General features: G+C 39.8%; 1 protein-coding gene across 18 annotated transcripts in view; it reads right to left on the bottom strand.

Moving 5' to 3' along the window:
• Nucleotides 1–27459, bottom strand: part of gramd1bb (GRAM domain containing 1Bb) — a 213068-nt gene that overhangs the window by 19774 nt on the left and 165835 nt on the right. For 8 of the 18 annotated variants that reach the window (XM_074680451.1, XM_074680442.1, XM_074680443.1 and 5 more), the window contains 4 exons: nucleotides 16127–16337; nucleotides 8309–8332; nucleotides 5765–5785; nucleotides 5080–5103 (listed from right to left, as the gene is read on the bottom strand). In XM_074680451.1, coding sequence (XP_074536552.1) covers nucleotides 5080–5103; nucleotides 5765–5785; nucleotides 8309–8332; nucleotides 16127–16337 — 280 coding nt within the window. Of the gene's footprint in view, nucleotides 1–5079; nucleotides 5104–5764; nucleotides 5786–8308; nucleotides 8333–9892; nucleotides 9914–16126; nucleotides 16338–24390; nucleotides 24920–27459 lie in introns of those variants that run through there. The other 10 variants (XM_074680444.1, XM_074680459.1, XM_074680447.1 and 7 more) reach the window with 6 other exon arrangements.

Below are 27459 nucleotides of genomic sequence, written 5' to 3'. Positions count from 1 at the left end.
GGTAGTGGGGGATTACCACAGCAGATTGCTACACAGCTTTCCACTAACTTCTGTTTTATAAACTTCATTTCCCCAGAAGAAGCTGGAGAATCACTTTGTACTGAGACGTTTTTCCATTTCTCTGTATCACTTTTCCCACTTCTCATGGTTTCCAGCAAGCAAGTGGAGGTCAACTTACAGCAGGGATCTCCTCTGTGTCCCATTCAGGATCCTGTAGGTCCGACGCAGCCCAGCCCCACTCCCAACCCCACTCCCCTCTTGCTGGTCCCTGCAGAAGCCACCCTGCTAACGCCTCATCCAGCTCCAGCACGGCCTCCCAGTCTGACATTGTGCAATCCTCGTATAGTTCCATATTCTCACCGCCAGATCCTTTTTGGCACATGGTTGGAGGCGAATTTTCAAAAACAGGCCCCCCAAACGGGCTGCTGTGACGCTGAAGGGTTTGTCAGTCACAGTTGGTTTGGAAAACAAGAGCAGACAGAGCTTGTGAATCCAGTGGTTTTGGAAGCTGCAGTACCCGCCCCCTGTTTCCCAGTTCAGTGCTAAGCGGTGGACACAGCACCCTCCAGCCACATGATCCTTGTCTCGCTCTGTCGTTCTCTGGCTCCCTCTCTTCCTTTCACACACACAGGGAGAGGAGCTACGGCCGTTGCCCTCTAGTAACCCCGGCCAACAAGTCCTTTATTATCATGCCAGTAGCTTTTTCCTTTTTTTCTGCTTACGCCTCCCTGGTAAGTGTGTGAGCCTTGTGAGTGTGTGTGTGTGTGGTGCTGTCAGGGCCTGAGTGCTTTGCAATTACCAAGTTTACGACCAGCAAAGAATGAGGCAAGTTTACTTAGTGGAGAGGGTGACTAATGCAAACAAAGATAAAACCAGGATGAAAGGAGATACAGTGAGACGGATGAAAACCGAGCCAAAACCAAGTCAGTAATCAATGTTTTTCAGGCTTCTGAAGTGTGTGTTGAAGTGTGTGTTGAGTCCGTCTTGCTGTTTGACTGTGTGGTTGAGTTACAGAGAACAGATGTGAGCATAACCTCCAGTTACCTCTGCCTGCAAAACAACCCCATCAATCTTGACAGGGTCTGCACAGGGTTGCAGTCCAGAGCTGGAGCTTCAGGGTTAAGTGATTGGACCAGCATACCGTGCATATTCCTTTGTTGTTTGATTTTATCGATGGTATCAAAACTTCTGCTGGAATCCAAACAAAAAGGAGTGATGGGAAAGTGTTTGATGCTATAAAGGCATCCCTCCCCCTCGGCCTTGGCGTATCCGCTGCTTGCAGTCTTGATACTTGATCGCTCACTGTTACTCCAAGCAGGCCAGAAAGATGCAGAGCCTGCAGCTGCTAGTTTAGCAGCTCTATAAAAACAATTGGTGTGCATTCCCTTCCACTATTCATGACTAAAAATATTTCTTGTGTCAAGAAGGTGGGCATAGTAATGGATGTTCCACTGGCAGTAAAAAAAACACAACAAAAATACGAGCAGTGCTCCTTCAGCTTGCATTTCATTGACTCCTGCTGGATGGAGCTTGAGTGTGTGGCCTACATTAGCACACTGGAACTCAGTAATTTCCTCTGCTGTTACTTCCCAATCCTTATCTTAGCTAGACATAACGGAGACAACCAGGAGGAGGAAAAGGAGATGGGACTGAGAATGCCTGAACGCCACGTGGACTGAATTCTAGCAGAATGAGGACTTGCTAACACCCAAACAAAACCCTTAATAATGACTTGTTGCATTGATGCTCTTCTCTTTTTCGCTGACACTTCAAGCAGAGAAGGAGGCCTTTGTGACTGATGCAGCATCCGCGCTCAGGTGACAGTCTGATAGTGGATATGAGGTGGGACTGCTGATACACTGTTTATGGATCTAGTTGATGATTAACTCACTTGACAAACAGTAGGGGATGGGAGAGACTGGTACTGTACAGCAGGGTGGGGTTTGTGTGTTTTTAAAGGGGTGGGGTGAGTGTTAAAGGTGCGTATGTCCATTCTGTAGATAACAATCCCATCAGTCATACGCTTTATGTGCATCTATCTCAGTGTCTGTGTTTGTCCTTTGTGGCTCACTTTACATAAACCTGCAGTGGTCGGGATGGAAACATCAGGACAAACTTGTGTAGATGCTAATCAAACCACCAAGCGCTGAGATAACCACCGTGCAGAGTGCACGTCTCTTAACAGGCTCAGAACTCTCACCAGGACGGTTTGTTTTTCATCACTGTGAGTTCAGTGCCATGGGAGTTCATCATTGCCGTGGAGAAGCGCACACAGTCATGAGGAACCACGATCAACACATGTTTTAGGCCTTGTTCACACGTAGCCGGGTATTTTCAAAAATGAATGTCACCCCCTCGTTTGTTTTTTAAAATACTTCCGTCCACACGCACCGGGCAAATCCGCTCCAGGCATGCCAAACCCATATTAGGCAGTATTTTCCAGACGTGCCATCCAATCATAATGAGTCACATCATTCAGCTGTGACATATGAGAATAGAAAACTCAGTTTACCGGCGTCCACACGGAACCAGGAAACTGAGGTTTTTCAAAATCTTTTCTCTGGCCAAAGTTTTCAGAAAACATTGTTTTCAGAGACGTAAAGCTGCCGTTTTGTGTGGATGACAGACATAAAGATGTAAAAATATATGTGGTTTCTCAGATACCCCGCTACGTCTGGACATGGTCTCATTCACATTATTAAGAGGTATTGCTAATTTCACTGAGTGCAGTTTATGAGCCTGTCTGAAACGGCTGAGATGACGTCACAGTCTCGAGGTGCTGAATCCAACATTTGCGGTCGTCCATTGAGGCCAACAGATACTGATTAGGGGTGGGATAAAAAATGTGGTTCACATAAGTAACGGGTTATTTTGTTTTACGAATTTAATTTTAATCCTTCATTTTAGTCTTTGTTAAACTGGGTTGGGGAAAAAAGTTACCCCTTTTCTCCAGCAGAGGGCAATTTTTTTATGTGCATTTTTTGGGAAAATATGGCTCCTGATGTAGTCTGTAGACATTATTATCATCATAATTCATCTTTTTCACCTGGTCTGGTGTTAAAAAGGAAACTTTAAATTGAAAAAAAAAATATCCCAAAAAATAGACTCAAAAAATTGTAAAAGAATCATTCTGGAAGAAAAGCCTACAGTCTCAGCCCAAACACTGATATTGATCAAACACCTTCAACAATTAGTTTATAGCAGTTGAGGAGCAGTCGGACTGTGTAAGAACAGATGCTTAGCTGCGTCTCGTATTTATAGCGCTTAATTAATCATAAATAATTCCAGTGACCAAAGTGGGGCCCTAAAACTTCACTTGAGCCCTGTCTCAGCCTACAACATGGACTTTTTCTTGCATTCAGTTACAACTTGTTAATATCTGATTATTCAGACAACAAAGCACTAAAATAAGGAACAAAATTCTGGTCCCACACTTTCAAACTCTTGTCAGTTGTATTTGACCTTACTAACCTACTTTCTCTTACTTCCTTTTTGTCTCACAATTTTTTAAACAGAGACAAAATTGCTGTGTTTACACTTGTTTTAGCTTAAGGTTAAAAAAAAAGTCCTACAGATGTAGCTTAAATCCCTCATGGTTTATCTTCTGGTTAGATGTGGTTGACAACTTCTCATGCTCACCCCTCCTACTGGTGAAGCAACGATGGCCTTGGATGACAAAAATCTCCTTTAATGGATTATAAATTTGATCCTCCATTTGACCAGTTTTTACAATTCCAAAATGTTTTTCAACGCAATTTTTAAGCATCCAAAATAAACCACTCTCTTCTGTTTCTTCTTCTTTTTCAGCCAGTGCATTACTAGCAGCCCTCTTCAATTACAAAAACACCCCTGAGTTCTGTGCTACAGTAGAAAGATGGTAAAATGACAGCTTCTGTGACAGGGGATCCGTCCTCACATAGATTTGAAAAGCATATTCTAAGTTAACAATTTATATATTAAGGTGATTACGCAAAAATGAAGACACCAATAAATATATTACATTTCTAACAAGTTTGTTCTGCTTAATGCAGCTCACTATACTTACATCAACAGGGTTATCAACCTGTCAACTTTTTTTCAAATTATTTTTCAAAGGTCCAAGTTATTTTTAAAAAGTCCAGCACTGCAAACACTTTGTGCATACAGTTTAACAGCTGTGGGCTGACTGTAGATTAGTACACATTTAACACTTGTTCAACACTGAACTGGTCACACTTTGAAAATTTCATTTTTGTTAATTATAATTTGACTGAAATTTTTGCATGATGTCATTTTTTCACAGTGTCATGTTTTTAATTTATGTTTTTGCAGCTACATGTTAGATATTAATAAATGTTAGAAATTAAAGCTACACAAGATCATCTCTTGCCACATGCAGTTTTAGACAAAAGGTCAGCAGAGGGAATATGAGTGGCTTCTAATAGCTGAGTGTATTAGTATTTAAAAAACTGGACAGGACGTTATGGAACAAGCCTCTTTTTGATCATAACAACATACATAACAAAATCCATATTCTCAGTTTCTATAGTTGCTGAGGCAATAATACAGAAATAGATTTATGGTAAGCTGCAGGGAAACATGCTCTGACCCAAAGCAGCATGCTCCATACTCCTGTTGTTCAAAGGAATTCAAGGCTCGTCCAGCAGCCCTTGTGATGGTTTGTTGATTTGTTTAGTGAAGTGAGAACCTCTGTAACAGCATGTTACCACCTGTTGTGAGCCAAAATTAGAGGCTGAAATGTACCCCATATTTTGACCACATTTATGACGCTGACAAATCCCCAATATCGTCACTGTCAAACAAAACAAGAACTGAAAGCATAATGTAAGAAAAACGTTGACGAATGATTTTTTTTTGATGTTGAAACTATCAGACTCTACTTGGATGTATCTCATGATAATGAATCAGAATCACTTCCTCTAAAGTTTAGCTTTACTTTAGGTGGTAACAACACTGGCTGAAGTCAATGGGATGAGAAACAGGCAAGAGGTACGTCGTCATTCAAGTGGTCTGAGAAAATATAGAGCAAGAGAGACAATCAGATGCCCAGGGTTGCACAAGAATACAAGTCATGCTTACTCTCAGGATGTGTTGTCTTTCATGCTGGGGAGAGAGGGGAAGAATGTACACACAGGGAATAAAAAAAGGAAATAAAACAACACGAAATGGGAAAAAGTCCAATAAACACATCTGGAGATACAAGGGTCTGACACTGAGTGGAGTTAAGTCCAACACTCTCATGGGCTTAATTAGCACAACAGGCACCTTCTGCCTTCAAAGCAGGATTTAATTCATTATTAAGTTATTGTTGAGTCACTGCCCGCACATAAAAAAAGTCTGAAAGGGAACAAGAAGTAGAGCTAGCACACCACCTTGTGGTGAAGCATTAAACTGCACAACTTAGCTGCAGAATGCACCAGTAGGAAGATATGTTGTGAATTTAGCGCATTCAATTTTGTTATACTGTCCTTTTACTATTCCCTTCATTTTTATACTCAGCCAGAAGTCTTCCTGTTGCTCTCCTAAGCCCATGGTGATCTGTACCTGGAGGACCAGTAACCCACAACAGTGGACTGGTGCTCCAGTAAACACAGTCAGGGACAACAACCTTTCATCACAACAGCAGCACTGAAATCCACTCTGAGAGACTCTCAGGAGTCATCCCCTTTACGTGAAGTCACATCAGCACACATATACATCATATTCATGAAACACCCCAAGAAACACATGTTAACAAATGTAAACAAAACAAAAGGTGACTTACATTGTACCAGCTTTGGCTCTTCTGTGGAGAGAGAAGGAGAGAGAAGAGGGGGTTTATTTCACTCAGTGAAACTTTTACAGACAGCAGCAGGTTTGTAGACTCCAACAGACATACAAAGACTGATCACTTTATACCATACCTCATGTTCTTAACTGCAGAAAATTATAGGAAATTACAATCTTTTTTTTTTTTAAATTTAAAGTAAGGTACTGTATGTTGGTCTAAACAGTGCTAAACATAAAACTTTAAAGTGTCTCTGTAGAGGAAGCATGACATTTCTAAGTCAACTCTTCATTTCAAAGACACATGAACATCAAGAATGGCAAGTCCTACAATTTAAAAGATCAATGAATCATCAGATAAACTAATCTCATCATGTCAAATTAAAAAAAAAAAAAAGGAATAGAAAAAAAAGAAAATACACAACTCATTTTGGAACATTAGACAGATAGTTAAAGTTAGGGATGGGTACCAAATTAGGTACTTTTATAGGTACTGATCGACTTCCACCAGTAGTACCAAGTACGAATTCAAGTAAAGTCAAACGGTACCATGTTTGGGTACCTAAACACATCCTTGTGACTGTGAGGGAGTCGAAGAGTAGGTAATTTTCCATGCTGGACATGAACACAGCATTTCAAGTTTAGATGTAGAGAAAAAAGTTCACTAAATTGAAAAACTTTGAAATTTTATCAGTAAACTAATATATTACCACATAGCTCACACAGATGTATCAAAATTGGTACAGTCGATTGCCAGGTACCGGGCATCGGTACCGTATTATTTCAAATGTGAAAGGTACCCATCCTTACTTTAAGTCATGTTTTGGTTTCATTTGTCTCCAAAAGTTGTGGGATGAAAATTAGAACCCAATAAAAATTGTGAAAACTTCACAAATGGAATGTTTTGTATCAACTTTGTCATTTTCCTTAATAAAAACAAAACAAAACAAAACAAAACAAAACATTAAAACACTTTGGTCACTAGTAAAGTGAAATGTTCAAATAAATGTGAATGCTCCAAACCTCTATCCTTTAAATAAAAATGCATTTATTGATATTCATGTTTCAGGTCCATCTTCCAATCATTTACAATCTACTGTGCTCTTTATAAACAAATTTAGATTGTGTTATGGCTTTACAACAGCAGAGGGCAGCAGAGGGGTGTCTCCACCATGGCATACAACATTTCTCAGCCACAAAAAACACACTTTCCACTTTAACAGTCTTAAAGCAAAAGTCCTGGAGAACAAACATGCAGGTGATCATTCAGAGGAAGAGGAAATTCAGAAGGAGAAGAGGAATAGAGGGGTAAAGAGTGATATCCAGTGTTTGATTCCAGCAACTCAAATATAAAGGTATCCTTCTTAAAGTGAATGAACAAGAATCTCTTATGCATCATATTTAATGGAAACTAATTTGGGTGAGTTCTAGCTGGACCAGTGGGGACACGTGTGTTGAATATTTCACATTACATTAGAAGACGGGTGTTTCTTTTTCATCTGTACAAAGATCCCTAAAAAGGTGACGCTTCATCTGAGTCCTTCCTTGTTTCCTGTTTCCTGAAACACCTATAGTTCTTAAGCTCTTTTTGTGCCTTGTGCAGCCTGTTTCCCATGTTGGACTGGGCTTGGTGTGCATAGTGAAAGCAGGCAACGAGCTGCAGAAGCAAGGCCGCGGCCATGCTGTGACGAAAGCTAAGCTAAGCTAATGTGGACTAATCTGATTTGAAGGTGACAGAGACACGAGAGAGGAATTACTCAGAGGCCAATGTCTGGATGAGGTGAGTGCTATTGTGCTTGATTTTGTGAGGCTGCAGGCTCCAAAGAGACTGTTCTACTGAGAGGAGAAAGAGATGGAGAGGGTGGACTGTGCATGTTAGTCTTAACCAGGGGACTGCTCATGCCTTCCTGCCCTCCACGCCTGAAATTTTCACTCCAAACTGCTGTGAATCATACAGCAGGGGCACTAATGGCTTTAAATATTAGTTTAAGATAAACAAAAAAATAAATGAATAAGTAAATAAAGCCACATATTTTACATACACCCTGACATAAACAGTAAATCTTTTGGAAGAAATAAGCCTGGATTTTAGAAACATGGATGACATCTCCTTCACAAAAACAAACAGCTCATTTGTTATCATACAGTGATTGTCCTGTCATTACACTTCAGTCATAAGAGCTATCTGAAATTGTTATTCAGAGATAATTATTATTCATCCAGAGAGTCGAGAATGAAAGTCTCTGCAGAAATTATGAAAGCAGGATCACTAATTTTGATTTAACATATTTGTTTGGGTTTAAACACAACAAGAGACTAATCATATATTTTCTGTAATAAGTAGACAATTTTACAGAGTTCACATTCACTGTCCTTCCACATTAACTGAGAGGATGGAAAGCATGGGAAAGGACACAAGGGGCTGAGACTATCAGGGGGATCCTACAGTCGCACGTCTACAGAGGAAGTGGAGGGCCAGAGGATTAATAAGGGCCAGCGGGGATTGTCAATGGGTCAAATGAAAACAAGAAGAAATGCTTACTTTAATCAGGTTTAGTCTGTCATACTGAAAGAAAATTAAAGAGAAAACAAAATGTTAACCAAAACAGTCTGCAACATGAACACAGAGAGGAAATGAGAGCGAAGAAGCAGAGGTCTGAGGAGTTTGAGGCTCATCTTTTAAGTTGAAAAGGAGCTTTTATAGCAATGAATCGTCTTCAGAGGTTTTGTGCTGAAAATGTGACCCAGATGCTAATTCTGACTCAGAATCTACTGCAGCTTGTTTTCATACACGAGGAGTCCTGATTAATGTAGTTTTACTGTCAGTATATGTCATATTCCCTTCCTGCAGAGAGGCATAGCACCTCTTTCGCTGAATGCACTCTTTTATTTGGATTGCATTAGGCCAAGGGTGATCAAGCTCACGTTGCGGTGACGACCTCACGCCATGTCTGAGGTCATGTGACCACTGCTGACTGTGGAGGCTCACGTGGGGGGGGATTGCAACAGGGTAAAGGGGGAGGTGGGGGCTGTGACTGTGGCACAGAAATGAGTAGTGATGTAATCGATGTGTGTATGTGAAGCAGACTGTGCATACTGCAGATCATCATGAGGCTGCTCGCTACATCTCCCTGCGCACGCCTGGCCCACCTCCACTGGGGCGTGTTCGGTTTCAAATCAGATGAATCCCTGTGCACTAACTCTGCATGAACCTTACAGTAAATCTACTAAGTGGGAAACAAAAAGAAAAAGAAAAAAAAGTGGAATGAGGACTGACACGAAGCAAATTGGGTAAATGAAGTGACAATATGTGTGATGCACTAAAACGTGACACTTGTCTGCAGTATATTCACAGGAAGGGGAGGGGCATTTGGGCTGGCGGTGCAAGAAAAAAAAAAAGGAGAGGGATCCTTTCATGTGGCAACAGAGGGGCTGCTCAAATAATGATCTAGTCTTGCAGCTTTGGGCTGAGATGCTGGCTGGATTTTTAAGAGTTTATCTCTTTACAGCCAGGCCGTTGCTCAGCGTGACAGATATAAAGCTCTCATTACTGAAATGTAACAACGGGATTCAAAGAGAGGGATGGGACACAGGCCAAAGCAGAGGGAAAGAGATATTAATCAAGATTATTATTTGAAGTATCCTGCATTTTGAGTTTACACCACAAACATTTATTCTCATTCCTGAAATTTGACAAATTGCACAAATTATGCTCCAGTCTCTGTTTATTTTCTCATAATTTCTGATGTTTATCTGCAAACTTTCTGATCATGGATACCATGTCTAAAAGGGATATTTCAAAATACAATCAGGAATTTTCTACATTGCATATCACCAGAAAAGACACGGGAGGAGAAGACAGGAGAAGAGAGTAAAGGCAGAGAAGGGGTGAGTGTGGCTGGGTGGGGCTGTCTGTGTCAAGAAATGTCCATCTGCTATGATCGAGGTTGCACATGGGGCTTGTAACGGTTGCAGTGTGCACAGGAACAAGCTGTGGGGTTTAAGGTGATGCATTGCAAACAGGGGTCGGACATTTCCACAGAGCGGCTCACAAGACAGGAAGTGGGGTAGAGGGGGAGGTGGGCACAGAAATATTTCGAAGAACAGAAAAAAGAGTAATGCTTACTTTGGATAGTCGCTTGTGAGACTAGCATGCAATCAGGAGAAGAACAAAGAAAAATCAGATAGAAAAAATGAAAATAAAAAGAAATCAACTGCCAGAAGAAACAGCTGAAAGTACAAACAGAAGAGCGAAACAGTCATTATCAGATGGCACACATTATCATATGGCATGTAGCAGCAGCAGCAGAGAGATAAGGCGTGCACACCGTGTTGTGAAGACAAAAAATGGCAAAAAGAAATCAAAGAAAACAACAAGTGACGTCAGACAGATGAGGACAGAATGAGATGGTCATTGAAAATGTAAGTGACATGACGTATTTCTAACATTTTGGAAGCCCAAATGAGTGCTGAGCATTCAAAACATTAGAGCCACATGCTCCTTTTCGTGAAGCAGCCTCAAAGATTCGGCTCAGTACTGAGTTCATTTGTGATGAAGAGATGTAGATGATGGCAGGGACGGCAACAGCGGAACAACAGTTCTGTTTTTATCCTTCTGTCTGTGCTGTCGAGCTTGAGATGTCAACAGATACAACAGCTTTCCCTGCTTTCCTCTATTTACTGATTTTACAAGCACAGCTGATGCTGTAAGAAAAGAGCTACAGCTGAAAGAGCAACAACAAAGTTTGAGAACCTGCTGTTGAAGGAAAGTACAGCATTAATTTCTGTCTTTCAACCTGGGTGAGTTTTCTACAAACCAAAATTTAAATCTTTTAAGAAGTTTAAAGTGAGAAGTATAAACTACCACCAGACAGTGTTGGGTTATGATTTGTCAGTTTGTGGACATTTAAGATTTGAATGCATCGTCCAACAGGGAATCCAACAGGGAATCCAACAGATAGTCATCATGACCCTTTACTTCATGTCTAGTTGGTCTTATCAACTGTAGCATCATCAAATAGTTTTTAACCACTACGGGCCTGTGTCCACTATCTGTGTGTGGGGTTAATTGGGGGGCTCACAAATGCAGGTTTGGATTTTATGACAGAGGATCAGGGCCAAGGTAAAGGAAGAAAAAAAAAAACTAAATTTATAAGATTGATCTCATAGGTTTTGTAGAATAAATTTGCAAATTTTTGATAAAAAAATCATACATTTATGCTAATACATTAATTATCTTAGTTTATAGCTAAAAGCTATCAGATGATCTGAGAAATGTATTCTGAAAAACGTGAGATCCCATGTGTAAAATGATTTTGATGACTCTACACCTTTCCTGGGTGGAGTTATTGGATATTTCTGTATCATATTTTGACGGTGCTGCAATTTGCAGACGTTTCTTTTGAATATAAGCTGCTCTCTGTAGAGGACAATGCAAGTTGTCCTCAAGCGCGGGGGATGGATCTTTTTGGGGGAAATACATTTGTTGCTCTCAGTTTACCGTATATTCTGCACTACAAGGCGCACCAAAAAGCCTTCAATTTTCTCAAAAGCTGACGGTGCGCCTTATAATCCAATGCGCCTTATATATGGATCAATATTGATTAATCATGGCTACCATGTTCAGGGGGTGTGGCCAAAGTAACAGCGGTAAGACCCGTAAAGAGGAATTCTGCTAAGTGCTAATGTTAGCTCGCATGCTGGCTCAGGCTTCTTCTCTTGTTATTTGTTAGAGCAATACACCGCTCCCCCAAAGGTCTGGCATGTGAACTGATCTCTGGAAACTGTTTTTGTGGACGGCAGAAATGGCTTCGTCTTTACAGCGCACTTTTTTTTTAAACGGCACAGAAAATAGTTGGATAGGAAAATGTGCGGCTCCGTGTGGATGTAGCCTGAGTTTGACTGACTTATTGACTGTTTTGTTGACATTCCCTTCAGCCCAGCTCTATCTAGTGGATGCATAACGCAACCCCAGCCACTACTGTAGCTTCTATTCTATGCGCCTTATAATGCGGTGGGCCCTACATATGAAAACAGTTTTCATATAGGCCATTCATTGAAGGTGCGCCTTATACTCCGAAGCGCCTTACAGTGCAGAAAATATGGTACCTTGCTGTTATTGCAGAGTTTTACTGATGAGTTACTGATCAGGGAAAGCCGAATCTGTGAATACATTTCGAACTTTACCAAAGTTCTTGACGAAGCCCTGGTTTCTTAGAACATATCGGCTTACCCAGAGGTGTCAAAAGTATTCACATTCATTACTCAAGTAGAAGTATAGATACTGGGGTTTAAAAGACTTTTCTAAAGGTTGAAGTATCAATTCAAGCTCTTTACTTAAGTAAAAGTACTGGTTTTAAAGCTACTTAAAGTATAAAAGTAGAAGTAACATCTTGGGTCCCTGCCATGGACATCTTCATACTATGCTACGTACCTCTGTTATGTTTTGGCTGATTTGTGTCATGTGGAGGTGCAATGGATTGCATACAAACCAATAGGGTGTTGGAATGGTATGACATTTATAAATCTCATCCATCCACAATCTAATTCACTCTTCCCAGATTGTGCAATTTCACTGATTCTAGGACTGATTCTTTTTACTTTATTTGGTGTATGTCTTTTTAAATGATGACAAGCTGGAATGAAACAGGAGTAACAAGGCTATTTTTGAAATGTAAGGAGTAGAAAGTACAGATACTTGTCTGAAAATGTAAGAAGTAGAAGTAAAAAGTCAGTTAAAAGATAATTACTCAAGTAAAGTATAGATACCCCAAATTTTTACTTAAGTAAGGTAACCAAGTATTTTTACTTATTAACTTGACACCTCTGGGCTTACCATCGTCATGAGTATAATTATACTTATTATAGTTATGATGATGTGCCAAAAGATTGAATGATTCCTTATTTTTAAAAACCTAAACTTAAGTGTAACTTTAACTCTGACTACTGTTACCCTGTAGCTAAAAAGTTGAATTGAAGACTTTACACTTGTAAATTTATGACTTAATTCTCATTAATTTCTGAGATTATTCTCAATTTTTTTTTTAACATAGCCCCAGTCCTCTGTCTTTTGTCACTTTGAAACATTGCATCCTTAGTGCAAAAGTTCCCTTGGCTTAATGTGCTTTATGCCAAAAATAGTTACAACATCACCAAAAACTAAATGCTACTTCAGTGACTGATCAACATGTCGAAAGGGTCAAAGATCTGTGCTGCAACTGCTACTACATAATTTCCACATTTGCTTTTTTAAGATTTTCTTTGTAACAAGTGACTGATCGAAAAGGAAACAGAAGCACATAGATCGCTCAAAGTGAACTTAACTCTCACTGCTGAGGGAAGCAGAAGTGCCACTGGATAGTTTTCCTAACAGTGGTGAGAAGTCTTGGCTGCTACTAACACAGAAAACACGCTAAGTGGACACAGGCTATCATTCTGTCCCCTCCCTCTGACCAGTGAACCCCAAGAGTAAGCTGAGATCACCTGCAGCACCATCACTTAGTCTGAAAAATAAAGCTTGTAAATCCCAGGTTTAGGAAAGGAAGAGAGAGTTGGAGGCTGGGGAGTGTATGGGATGTAAAACTCAAAGGCTTTGATGGAGAGGTGGGTGTAATCTCTTCCAAAGGGAGAGGAGTGATAACTGCAGCCTGCTCGCCACATATCTGCACGCAGAAGTCAATAACTAATCATAAACACTGCGTCACTACAGCGAGAAGACGGGAATCCATCTGGGACAGCTCTGACGTGTTTATGCAGCCACAGTTTATGAATGGCTGCACATTTGAAAAACAGAGCTGCCATAATAGTCTCTACTGCAGCATCATAAAGTCATGATGATCCCTCTAAAGTCACAATGAAACACAACTCAGCAGCTACACGTCTGACTGCAGTCAGCAGGTTTACTGTCTGAAACACAGGAAACAGGTTTTTCTCTGGAACACTTTACTCTTGAGGTTCGCACATTTCATCACAATTGATAATAATCAGACAAAGTTTTTTTTATTTCTTTGAAATTAGCACATAACTTCTTTAAAACAATGTTCAAATTTATTGTTGCAAGTCACAATTAGTAGGTTACTGTTTTTTCCAGTTATTTTGAAATTTTTCTCCAAATTGCGAGGTAAGAAGGTGACGATTAGCGAATAATTTATTTGAAATCAAATCACAACCTTCCACAAAATGTTTTCATGTTTTAGTATTCCAACATTTCTGCTGGTGATAAATAGCTGCTTAATTCTTGAATTCAGAAGTTAAGTTCATTGTTTCCTCTGATAATTACCTTTGAAATGTTAAGTGAATAATTCAATTTCCTAATAAGCAGTTGATAGGTAGCTGTTTGTTATTGAATTTCACCAAGTTCTTTAGTACTCAGTTTGTTGATATACACATTTGAGATCACATGCAAAATGATAAACTTCATGATTGGGCCTATAATGTTTTACATGATACAACTGAAGGCTTCAGATGTGATATTCACCTAGAGTGGGGTTGTAAATTGGCCTTACCTTATTGTGATAGACAGTGCGAGTACAGTCGCAAAGCAAAACAGAATTTTAGCCAGAAGGTAAAATAGGTCTGTCACACTAATCAATAAATCAATTAACCGAATGATAAATAAAAACGTCCTCGGTAAGTTTGCCAGCCTCGATAAACTGACACGTGCATGCATGTTTGTTTTCCTCCTCTCTTTCGACCAAAGAGGCTGAATGAGAAGATGGCTCACTACGTCTATCTTTCCTAACATCAGGGTGCATAAGTTCTATAGCGGATTTAGCAGATTTATAGCGGAGTGAGCATCTGTCAAAAATACGATCTTTGGGGTGAAGACGGGGCTGCTCGGGCCTACACACGGAGAGAGCTGAAGCGAGCGTCCTGAGGGGTAAGGAGGAAACACACGCTAATATGAGTGATAGCACGAAAGATACGGTTCTTAAGCCGCCTGCCACAGTCCCAGTGTGGGAATATTTTGTTTTTTATCAGAATGAACGAAGTGTGAGCTCATGAACACCAACGAGCTGATATGTCGCATTTGTTTGAAAATAGTGGCAACGAAGAAGAAGGGGAGGTGCAGCGGAGCCTTGTTCTTTGACAATCCGCTCTTACTGAGGCTTTCGGTCTGCAAAGTAAATAGAAATAAAAGCGCCAAATGGTGGGCGCTCAAAGACAGCTACATTGCCAAAGAAATGCAGCCCTTCAATACGGTTGAAAGCCAGAAATGTTTAAAATGTTTGACAGACAGTACGGATTGACTGGGAAAAAGTATGTTACAAACAATTCAGGAACTGTATAAACTCCCTTTTACTTAGGCTATAGTTTTTATTGTTGTTGTTTTTTGGAGTTTTGTTTAGACAGGGTCTATGTTTTATTGTTTTTGATTAGTATTACTTATTTTCATTGACATGTATTTTTTTCTAAAAGAGAGTCCATTTCATTTTCATTGTATTTTTTTCTCTTTCTTGTTTGTTAAATTTATTATATTTTTTGTTTAATTTATTGTATTTAAAAGATCCTGACCTTTGAACTACAGTTAAATACTCTTAAGAAATTAAAGTTTCTTGCTTTTGATATGGTGTACTCACTTTATTATCCCATTTATCATAATTACATCAATGAAAAAATGGAAAAAAAAACAAAACAAAATAATGTTGACAATAATATCATTTATCGGCAATAATATTTTGGAAAATTATCATCTAGCAAAATTTGTTATCGTGACAGGCCTAAGGTAAACTGATTTTCACCAAATTCTCCTGAAATTTTGGGAGTAATTTCAAAGAAATAAGAAAAATGTTGTCTAATCATTACCTAAGTGCGATGAAATTCATGGACCTCCAAAGTTAAGTGTTACCTTTTTCCCTTACAAGAAGCAAACTTTCATACAGGTTAAACTCTTTCTGGGTCAGCACTGATATGAATTTGATGTATAATTTAACTTTAAAGGAGTAAAAATTCTACTTTTACAGCAGCTGTGCTGTTCACAGGAGGGAATAAGAGGCTGTGTTATAAATAAAATAGCTCAGTCTGGTGGAAGATAACTTAAGCCTGATCCCACCCAGTCTATACTTAATCAGCATGCATGAACTTCCCATCTGAGTCCCACAGTGAAGCTTTTCACCACAGTCATTTTGCAAAAATGTAAGAAGAGCTTAGTGAAGCACAAAGTGATTATTTCTACTGGGAACTGCCTCTCACAGCACCGACAGCCGAAGGGGACACACTGTTGATCAGGGCTGAAGAAATTCATTGAACCTCTCATGTAATTGCACCATATTTTTGAGAATGCAGTGCCAGCATTTATCAAACACGTTCTGCACAGATGTGTCAAACAGTTGGAGAAAGAAGCATGTCGTGGTTGGCTCACCTTGGAGTTCTTTCCCCCGCTTCTTGCTGACTGCAGGGAGTATGTTCTCTGGACAACCTGCTCTGGCGTGGAGGGGGATTTGTCAGAGGAGTGGTCTGAACCCTTCTCGACCATATTCTCACCCTCCTGGCTCTGTGGTGTGGGAGAGCGCGAGCGTTTACGCAGGACTGGTGAGCAGGCGGGTGTGCTCTTGTTTGAGTTACTGGCAGTGCTGAAAGAAAAGAGAGACACAGTCGGATGACGATGTTAGCCACATGTCAAGAATTTAAAAATAATTTACTTATATCCTAAAAACTGTGTAACTATCTACAACTGCAATCTAACAATAACACAAATACTCCTTAATCAATCAACATAAACACAGAATTGGGTTTAGCTTAGAGGTCAGTGTGGACAGCAGCACACCACAAACACCATTGTCTCATGCTAACATCTCTAGTGCTTTATGGGTTAGAAGCATCATGTGGTCAGCTGGCTAATAACAGATAAGCTAATATGGGAAAACAACTGCAACAACAACAACAACAACAAAAATAGCTTTGAGGAGAACAAATGTAGTAAGACTCCATCAGATTGTTTTTTTCTCACTAATGGTGCACTTCAAAAGCAAAAGGAAATCAATATCTTTGTTTTCGAGTGCTTCACCAATTGGATTAAGAAATGTACTTCAGTCTGGAAAACACCCGGCTCATCCGTTGTGATCTGACAATTATTGAGCCGTGTTAGATGGATGATTTCAGATATTTAAGAAGAGCAGGAACATACAACACTATTAACTGAAGACTCAGACATGGGGATTTGCTGCTCCACTTGCTGCTGTCCAGCAAAGTCCAAGGACTGTTGTTTGATAAAGGCAGGACATGTTCATCCAAAAGCCTCTTATATCCCTGTCTTATCTATCTATACACTTATAAGCACTTTTACTGATGGCGCAGAGAGGAGCCCTGTCCTCACACCGACAGGAGCTCACAAAAGGCTCGGTAAGTGATCTGTGCCGCTGTGCGCCCGACAGGCACAGTTACTTGACAAGGCTTTGTACTAGCCATTACGTCACTGCCAGCCAATGGCTGCTGTAAGTGGCCATGAATTACTGATCTACTGTTACATGTGGGACCTCAGTGTCGCTTCCAGCAATGAATCATAGAAGACACTGTTGATAGACTCTGCTCCAGTGTTGGAGTTGAAGCTGTTTGATTCTTAAAGAGGAAGACAACACAGAGCCTTTACAAGTGTTTCCAGAATAAATCATCATGAGTGGAGCCTCTGGTATGGATTAATATCATTAATAGATGCTCTGCAGCTCAGGGGATGATCTCTGTATCTGTGCAGTTTGTAGCTTTCTCTGAAATGATGTATGTTTAGTCCTTAGGCACAGGACCTACTGCACCCCAACATCATCACACTGCAGCAGGTGGCTGTTGTAGGATGAAGGAGGACTCCAGTGTTAATGGTCACATCTACAGTAGGTTTACACTGCTGTCTTGCTTTACCTGCATGAATTCATGACTCACAAATGCATGTCACTAACTCTGTATACTGTCTGACTTCTTGTGCTCCCTTGTCTCAGAGTTTTATGGACCACTGTTGCAGACAAACTGCTACTTTAGACCAGTAGAACTCACACCACCACAAATCATTTTTTGATCATTTGTCTTTTTTTGTTTTTGGAAACAATCACATGTCTATGTATTGTATCATTGCTAAACAGTAATCTAAATTATTGTCATAGTGATTATTCTCATCATCAGTGTCAACCCATCCATCCCACTATGCTTACAAACACACTGACAGATATCAACACACCCAGTTATTCTCTTCGTATGGCTCTGCTTGCAGCCTTATGGGGTAAAGTCTAGATTAAGAGAGAGGTATGACACACAGGCTGTTTTCGAATTTGCATACTATACTAGCAGTGCCTACTGATTCGACCAAAATGCAGTATGCAGTATGCGAACAAATGTCAGAGTTGTAGTATGAGAAAAACACCCGGATGACGTACTGAATCGGGAAAAATCCACAGTATGCATCGGACCAGTCTCCTTGCATACTGTTACCCACAATGCAACGCGCCTGGTCCCATATCAGAAGTGAAAATGGCAGAGAGCGGAGCAACAACAACCAGAGCAGCAGAGGAATATAAACATAAGAGCCATTTCTTATTTTATCTTTAAATCCTCATCATCTCCACCACTGAAAGTTAATATAAAATGCTCTCTCCGGCAATATATTTGCAGATAAGTTACTCGTGGTTTGTTTATTTTCTACATTTTCAATAAAGTTTTTTTGGGAAAAAAAAGTCAGCCGTAGCCAACTTCCGTTTTCTTCGAACTGAAGACCAGCGTAGCATACTACAAAAATTAACCCAACTGAACAGTCATACTACATACTGCTTGTTAAAGTAGTATGTAGTAGGCAGTGCCTACTACATACTACTTTAACAAGCAGTATGTGGTAGGCGAATTCGAAAACAGCCACAGTATTCCTTATCTCCAGAAAAACACAGGAAAATCAACTTAATATGATTACAACAGTACAACACTGGAAAAACTGAAATCTTATCAAGTGTTTTTGTCTTATTTCAGTAGAAAATGCCTTTTCAGACTTAATATGAGCCACAATCACCTGACCAGTCATGAAAAATGTCTTGTACCAAGTTATTAAAAGACAAAATGAGGTTTGAATTGCTTTAGCAAGTAAAAAATCTGTGAATTGAACAAGAGAAAAGCTACTTGTATTAACAAATGATTCTAGTTGTAAGCAAAACTTTGAGCAAATTTTTCTCGTTATATTTGGAGATTTGTTTTTTTACTTATTACAAGCAAATCAGACCTTATGTTTGTCTTCTAATAACTTTAAACAAGACACCTTCTGGAATGATCAGTTGAATGTGGCTCAAATCAAGTAAAACACTTTTTTTGTACCTAAAATAAAATAAAAGTATTTGACAAGATTTCAGTTTTTGACAGTGTATTCAGTAGCATCGAATGTCATGGTGTCAGTAAGTACTTTATAGAGCTGCTATAGTGTTAATAGAAAAGGAAGTACAGGTCACGCAAACCGATTCATTTAAATATTTTGACTTAACAAATATGGAATAGGGTAAGATATATTAGAGGCCATGTCAATGATTATAATGCAGACTAACAGCTTTTTTTTAAAAATTTATTTAAAGATAGAAATGAGGTTTGAATTGCTTGTAACAAGTAAAAACATCTGCCATTGGAGAGCTGCCGAAGCGTAAAAAGAAAAACAAACTACGGGTCAGGTAAACTGAGTCATTAAAATACCTTGACCTTACAAATATGACATAAGGTAAGGCACAGCAGATGCATGTCAAAAACAAGAATGCAGAGTAATGCCTTTATGTTTTAGAGGACTGACTGTATTTGGCTTTAGTCGCCTATTTATTCTTATCAACCAGGCAAAAAAAAAAAAAAAAGAATGTGCTGCAAGAGCTGCACTGATAGTACAACTTTATTCAGTCTTTTAAGAAAAAGGATTGTTGAAACTCTTTCATAGCTGTTGTCGATGAAAGAATTCTATCAGTTAGCTTAAAGCAAAGCTACATCTTTAGCAAAGTTGTAGCTACAGCATAACCAAATAAAAGAGTCATGAGGTCAGGTAACAGTGAGTTAACATCCTTTCCATGTCAGGAAATGACTGGTGGGAGCCCTCAGTTATGTTTGTGTAGGGTACTGAACCATATCTTATGTCTTTCCTCAGGTCTCCAGCCAGAAGAGGACAGAAATATGACGGGTAGCCAATAACAGATAGTTTATTAAATAAAAACATACAACAAATATTTTCCCTTTTAAAATACTATGCTCTTTCCTGGGGGTAAGTTCTGGGCAGCTTCTCTTTTAATGACAGGATAGTACACTTCTGAAAGTATACACGTCTGAAATAAGAGTACAGTTCCTCTTTAAGATGGTATTTCAGTTAAAACACCCTAATGGTTCATTACACTGATATTAAGTTGGAAACTCAGGGTTCTGGTGGAGATAAGGGCTGGGTATTGCTTAGAACTTCACGATTCAATTTGATTCTTTAGGTTGCGATTTGATTTGATATTGATGTAAATGCTTCGATTATTGATTTTCATGCCCCATGGGAACATATGTGGTGTGTCACCTCACCTATTGAAGTAATAAAACAACCCAGACAGGAGACTTTAAAGCTGAAGGATCTAGCTTTGTGCTTCTGCTTTGGCTGACATTTTTTTGTTGTTTGGTCTCTTGTGGACCTCGTCCATAAAAAAAGAATAACACACACTCCCCCCATCTGCCAGGAGATGAATTGATTCAGAGGATTTGCTGAATGGATATTCAATTGGGCAAAGAAGTATTTTGATGCATCAATTCATCTTATATTTTTACCCACCATGTGAGAAAATCAAAAGAACTTGATTTCTTATAGGACTTTCCCTGGTTTCTCGGAAGTCCACATCTGACTAGACTAGCAACAGCTTTTGTTCTATTGGCGAAACTTTCTGATCCACCATCGCTGGAGTGCATATCATTAAAATATATGACGCACATTTTTTTTTTTCACCTTAAGTATCCTGGTGTGTCACCTACTAACCGAGTTTCTGAATACCATGGAAAATTTGGTACTTTTCCGGAAAAGGTGATTATGGATTAAGTGGTAATTAAGCGCCAACTGTAATCAGTAAGTCCTAAGTCTTACTGACATCTGGCATAGTTTACCAAGAAAGGAGCAACTGGACAATAGAATACCCATTTCACAGAAACAGAAAACCAAGTGTTGCAAATTGGAATACTAACCACTTTTTTTTTTTTTTTTTTTTTCTATAATCTTTAACCCCTGGGTTTATCAAGATGGATATCAACAATTGAATGAGTGCTGACGGATCAGTATGAGAAATGATTGCAGCTTTCTTTTCACTGCACTGGGACTAAGCATGATAGTATGTTACATCAACTAATGTTAAACAATGCATGACCCATGAATACTTTTCTGCAGAATGTTTAGTACAGTCAATATAATTGTAGTATGTGTGTTTCTGAATCCAAATAACACTGAATAGAAGGAGTGTAGTCCTTTTTATTTATTTATATAGATATACTTATTTTTACCTAAACTAGAAGGTCTTTGTGAGCTGCATGAACCCATAGACTGCCACCAAATTAGCTACATAGAAGCATCATGCAACTATCCAGTTTGTTATCTGTGTATCCAGGACTCCATCTGGAAGGTACAATGTGTGCAGACTCACTGCAAATGCATGGTGCATGCTGATGGAGTTTCTCTTGTTATTAAATTTCAGGTTGACTCTGGTCAAATGTGCTTATTACACATTGTGTACTGTGGGATGCTTTGACTCCTATGCTTTATCCTTGTGCTCTAAGAGCATTTCTGTGTATGTGCAGCAGTAATCAATAATCAAATGAGACGAGCATTAGTATCACATTACAGATAAAACATGCAGACTGTTACCTGTGCTCCAGTTGTTGCACAAATAACCAATGCAAAGCCTTAAGCAAACAGCACACAAGCAACACTCAAACACAGCAGTGAGATAAAAGATAATCTTCATATCATGGGCCAGTTCTGCTTTGTAAACAGTCAAGATTACTGTAGTTTTTATCACACACACGGAAGCACACACATACATTCACTCTCCTGACTAAGGCTCCCAGAAAACATACATCATACAAAGTTAACGGCTTTATGTAAAGTTCTTTAAAGGTTACCTGAGGAGTCAAATATTTCATGATCAAAGCTGTTGTTGGGTAACAAAGCAACGACTAAAAAACACAAAAATGTGTTACATAAAACAAACATTAACAACAGGATCATCTCTAATACTCCACCCTCTCCCTCCATGCAGAAATTGACAGGATTTCATGAGCTACAGGAACCCCCACTTGTTGTTTTTAGCGGATGAGGAATTCACGGTTCACCTCCCTGTTCCAGATACAACGCAGGAAACAATAGGGACAAGGATCCATCATCAGCAAATGGATGACTAAGCCCAATATCGGTCATTCACAACACGGTTTGCTCTTTGAACCAGCATGATGGTGTGCAGAGAGAGAACATGCAGCTGGTGCCAGCCTGAACAGGACAAGACAAAAGCTTCTATCACAGCTGCTTTGTTCTTAATAGCTTCATGAAACAAAACACTCGGAGCTCGGCATAAAGTAAGAGTACCTGCTGGTGCATTATCTCTGGGCTGTGATCTACGGGGAATAAACAAAAAGCACAAAAAGTCCTTCTACTGTCGACCGAACAAACAGACAGAGCTGTTGCTACGTGTGCAGCGCTGGTTTTCTGATCAAACGTGGCAGACCGGTCATTTTTATAAGCTTATAAAGACTTTTGAGTCTCAACATATGAAATTTGATGATTATTTGAGATTGTTTATCCCAAACAAAGGGAAACATGAAAATAAGAGTATTTACCGTACAACTACAGAGCTCAATCAAACAGCAGCTTAAAATGAACATCCCTATAGCAACAGGGAGCAGACAGAGTAGTTTAAATATTCAGGGAGTGTGACTAAATATACTTCACCTGCTCTGCTGTTAGAGATGCTGTCTGAGCAGGAGATACAGAAAGGGAGGAGGTGACAGACGCATGATGGCCCATGAGGATTTTAGTTTTTGCAAGTGTAATGATGGAAACTGAAAGCTCTACTCAAGTCAAAAACACCTAACTGAACATTCAGAGTTTGATCATTTTTTTCATGTGCTTGGCTGCACAAGTTTGACATTAATAAGAGAGTCTCTTGAAACTAAAACAAGAAGAAAACGCTTTAGAAAGTTCAAAGTTTTTTGGCAGATGAGGTGCCAAAAAGTTGAAAGGTAAAGAGAGAACATATTTTTGTGGCTTGTTTTGCTCCGTGCTAAAGTTTGCAGAGTACAATGAAAATCTGGTGCGACAAAGGGTGAATCAGAGATCACTCTGCCTCTGCAACTTGCAATTTTCACATCTCACTGGATTATTAAAACACTACAGCGTCATATTTTGTTCAGCACAGCATCCTTATTTGCATATTGTGCGAGAGGCACCAGCCCCTGAGGCTCATGCACTGAGCTCATCTGCATTACAGAGCCCTGCACAGACATACAGACTGACAACTGACTTCAAGGTGGTGATCAGTAGATTTCCCAGCGTGTCACAGTCACTCAAAGTAGGTCAAGCTCTTACATACAGAGAGGAAGAAGAAAAAAAAGAGAAACAAGCCATGTCGCTTGCACCACTTTGTTACAGTCTTTTCTTTAAATAAGCTCTAAAGCTCTAAATCCAGCCGGCTCAAGCTGTCCAATCATTCAGCTGCACAATAGAACAGAGTTCCGGGCCTTTCTGAGGGCCTCGCTTGTTTTCACAGTTTTGCTGACCCTGGAAAACACCCATCTGGCTTTGGCCCTTCAGCTCTGCTTGGTTTGAAAAGGCCATGAGGATGGCCACGCTCACCAACATCCACCGCGCATGCCCACACCAGACTGCGCATACAGTACACAGAAACAGACATAAACATGAGCATGCGTGTGGACACAGAGAACACACGCCCACACACTGCAGAAACACACCACACTGCACACTTCTTTAACTGGGAATATTAAATTTAGCAACATCTGCGCCTAATCTTTTAAATGCTGCATATTAAATCACACCAACAACAAATGGACGTGTTACATAATCTCACCCATCCTTCCCCACCCATACACTCCCCCTGCACATTCACACACCCTCACACATGCATATAAGAGCCCGCCATACCCATGCTGATAGACACAGTCCCTCAACACCTCGCCGTAACAGCCCTCAAGGCAATGGCAGCCTTCGTTGGCCATCGTCACACACTCAAACACCACCATGTCCTCGCAGTCAGCCCTCAGTAATGAGCTGTTCATCCAGCGGATCATGCCAAGGACTGCACGCTGCACTTTCCTTTCTCTCTGAGTTGGAGAAGAAAGGTAGCTGGCCAGATGAATGGAGGAAGAGTGAGGAGAGGGGGAGAGGGAAAAGATGGAAGAGGCAGACAGGGAGATTTTCTTTAGCAGGCTTATGGCCACTGATCTTCCCCGGCCAGCGCTGATCTCCTAATAACCAGCTTACATCGCCCTTAACACCACCTGCCAAAGAAGAGGCACTGGTGGTCGGAGGTGCAGATGCCCTCCTCTTGGATTCTCCCTCTAAACACAACGTGTTGAGCGAGGAAACTAATCACGGCGCAGCCTCCATGTTGTTCTGCCTGAATGCAGGCATGTAGGCAGGCTGTTGTTCCCGGCACTAACCTGGTTGTAGCCATGTAGAGAGCCGCTCCGCAGCGATCAGCCCTTTTCAAACAGCTTCATTCACGCAGCGGGAGCCGTGGATGAAGCATGGGAGGGAGGACAGGGGGAGGAGGAGGGAGAGGAGGAGGAGGAGGGGGGGTAAAGAAGAGAGGAGAAGAGAGAGGGAAGAGGGATAAAGGGGAGGAGGGTGGACGTGTTCATGAGCATGCCAGGAGGATGTCGGGAAAGGAGGAGGCAGCGTACGCAGCAGGAGGAGGTGAAAAAAGCTATATTCCTGGTAGATGGAGGAAAAAACGCAGCAGCTGTTGATCAGGCGCCGTCTTTATGTTTCTCTTTGATTATTCTGTCTCATTCTTTGTCAAGTGCGGGATGATACGCTGCCATTCTTCCCGGCAACCTGCCCTCGTCCGCTCCCTTTTCTTCCTCTCCCGGTAGTCGTTGGATCATCTGTCTGATTACTGCATCTGCCAGTATCCAAGCAAGGCTCCTCTCCTGCGATTTTCAGCCCTCCTGTTCACAGAATTCACAGGTTGCAGACTCACAACTGACAGACAGAAATTAAGGGAGAACGCTCGCGCTGATAGAGAGGCAGGGGAAGAGGAGAGGGGAGTGAGACGGAGATGGAGCAAATGAGAAAAGGGATGGCTTTCACTTTGAATTCCACCTCTACTTGGTGCGGGTGCACTGAGCCTGCTGCTCCCTCAATTATTCATGTTTCATGAATGGAGGGGCTGACATCACCAGCATTCAGGTCACTTTACAGCCCAAGCTCCTTCGAAATCACACAATGGCTGAGACCAGACTTTGGGGTGAACACAGCTCATGGTTTAAAACACAGATACACAGGCAGATTAATCTTTACTTAAAAACACAAATAATTGAAGAAAAAAAATGTTTAGTTTTTTTTGTTAAAAAGAAGAAATGCAATAATCATACATTTAATGTACACACCACACAAATGTGATATGCTTAATGTGGTAGTAAGCGGGCTTTAACCCTCAGAATCCCAATTGTTATTTTCTTTATTTTTTTTTTTTAGCTTCTGTCAGTGTTTTCTCATTTTTCTCTGCAATATGAAGTCCTGCATCTCTGTAGATCAAAGACAGTCATGGCTATGGGCTGATGTCACTCAATTATTTCTTCATGCAGTGTAACAAAACTTTAAAGCTATAAACCATTAGAAAAAAATATCCCTAATTTTATCTTTTCAAAAACTAAAAAAAACAATGAATAAGGACATTTTTAGGTACCCTCAAGCCTAAGGAAAATAAGATAAATAGTGGTGAAAGCACTACATTCAAAGAATCTAAAATAATTGATCTTAGGAAGCGTTTTTTTTGTAACCCACTGTGGATATGAAGTCCTGTACCTCTGAGTTCACAACAAGCATGACTAAAGCCAGATGTAACCCAACAACAGCTTCTGAGCAGTATAACATATTCAATTTGGAGTAATTATTACAACATTACTATGAGGTAATTACCTTTTACTAACTATTTACAGTCAATACTGTCACTAATATTTACACAGTCTACATGTCAGAGGCTTCGTGCCAATCTGCAAAGCAGCTTCTGTCAATACTGAGGCAGAGTTCTGAGTGATTGAGCAGAAAATTTACACCCACAAGATTACACCATGGGAAGCAAAATTCAAAGGATTTTTGAAGCACAAATACAGGGCGCAAGTTTATCATTCAGGGCTGACTAATGCCAGAATGAAGCGTAGACTTTTTTTTTTTTTTTTACAGAATTTAGCCAAAGCAAACAGGCTATTTTCTGAAAAAATTCAAAGACAAAAATCACAGCGATGCTGATGGAATCCTCCCATCTGCTATGGTCTGTTAGGACATGTCGCTAACATCACTTGTGATGCATTCAGGTACACCTGGATAAACTTGAGAATCTGACAATTACTCTGTTTTTCAGTTTCTGGATTGGACAAATGTTTTGCATTTGGTTCAAAGATAAGTGGTATTTGGATCCTGCTGGTGAGATTATAATCCTCAGGGTTAAGGTATCAAGATCAGGGTTTTCTCCTTATGACCATGAAATATTCAATCTGTCCTGCTCTTATACTTTCTTGAGCATGTGAGTGCATGACTGTTTAATATCTAAAAGATACATGAGTGTGATTTCACTTTCACCTGAACCACTGCCTTGAAATTGTTTATTATATGTCAAAGAAAATTGGTAGCAGGAAATATTGAGTATGTTCACGTTTTAAGTGTTTTTATTTTATTTATTTTATTCTTTTTCATTTTTGATGTAACAAAACCCAACATTCCTATTCCTGTAAGTATTGTGAGTTTCAGCTGAGGATACACCTTTCCTCATTTTGGGTAGTTAAAGGCACTTGTTATCTTGACTTAAGCCATTTTGCAATATTTAAAAAATATATACAACACTAATCTAGATGTTTTACATGGTTGGTTTAAAATAAGTGAGTCAGCCAAACTTGAGTTTCATCCTCAGGCTAGTTGCAGAAATAAGAGAAAAAGTTTCAGATTTGTATTTGCCTAAATTGGATGAATTAGAGATTTAGAGTGTCAGAGGCAAGCTCTCCTCTGTTAAGCTGTGTGTTTCATGAATTGACTTTGCAGAACTGGTACTCCTTGTAAATTTTCATTGTCAAAAAACAATCTTTGTATATATCTCGCTCCAATATAAATATGTTAATAGTAATATTTTTCTACTTTTCTATATTTCTTCAAATTTCTATTTTTATATTCTATTATTGTATTCTATTTTTATTGTTATCGCATTACTGCACTTTTGTTTTTTTTCGTGAGCTGCTGTGACAAAAAAAAATTGCTAAAGGGGGATCAATAAAGAATATTCTATTCTATTCTATTGTATCTTTTTGTGTCTCAACAACTTTTTGTTCCATCAGTTTTGTGAAAATTTCTGATGTTTGAGATCAGTCAGTATCTTTTTAAGAGCCCTGTTTGCTTTGTAGAATGAGCTTTAAACTCAGCGTGTATGACGGATATTGATAGAAATAGGTGGATATGTATCCCATGAGTCACAGCCATGACTCAGGAGTTGCATGAAGAACTGAGCAACTATTGGT

Source organism: Halichoeres trimaculatus, unplaced genomic scaffold, assembly GCF_033239565.1.
Source record: "Halichoeres trimaculatus isolate MK-OKI-2021-1 unplaced genomic scaffold, fHalTri1.1 fHalTri1_scaffold_9, whole genome shotgun sequence".
Classification (NCBI taxonomy): Eukaryota; Metazoa; Chordata; class Actinopteri; order Labriformes; family Labridae; genus Halichoeres; species Halichoeres trimaculatus.
The sequence above is the reverse complement of the archived record's forward strand: the minus strand, read 5'-3'. Positions and strand labels throughout refer to the sequence as shown.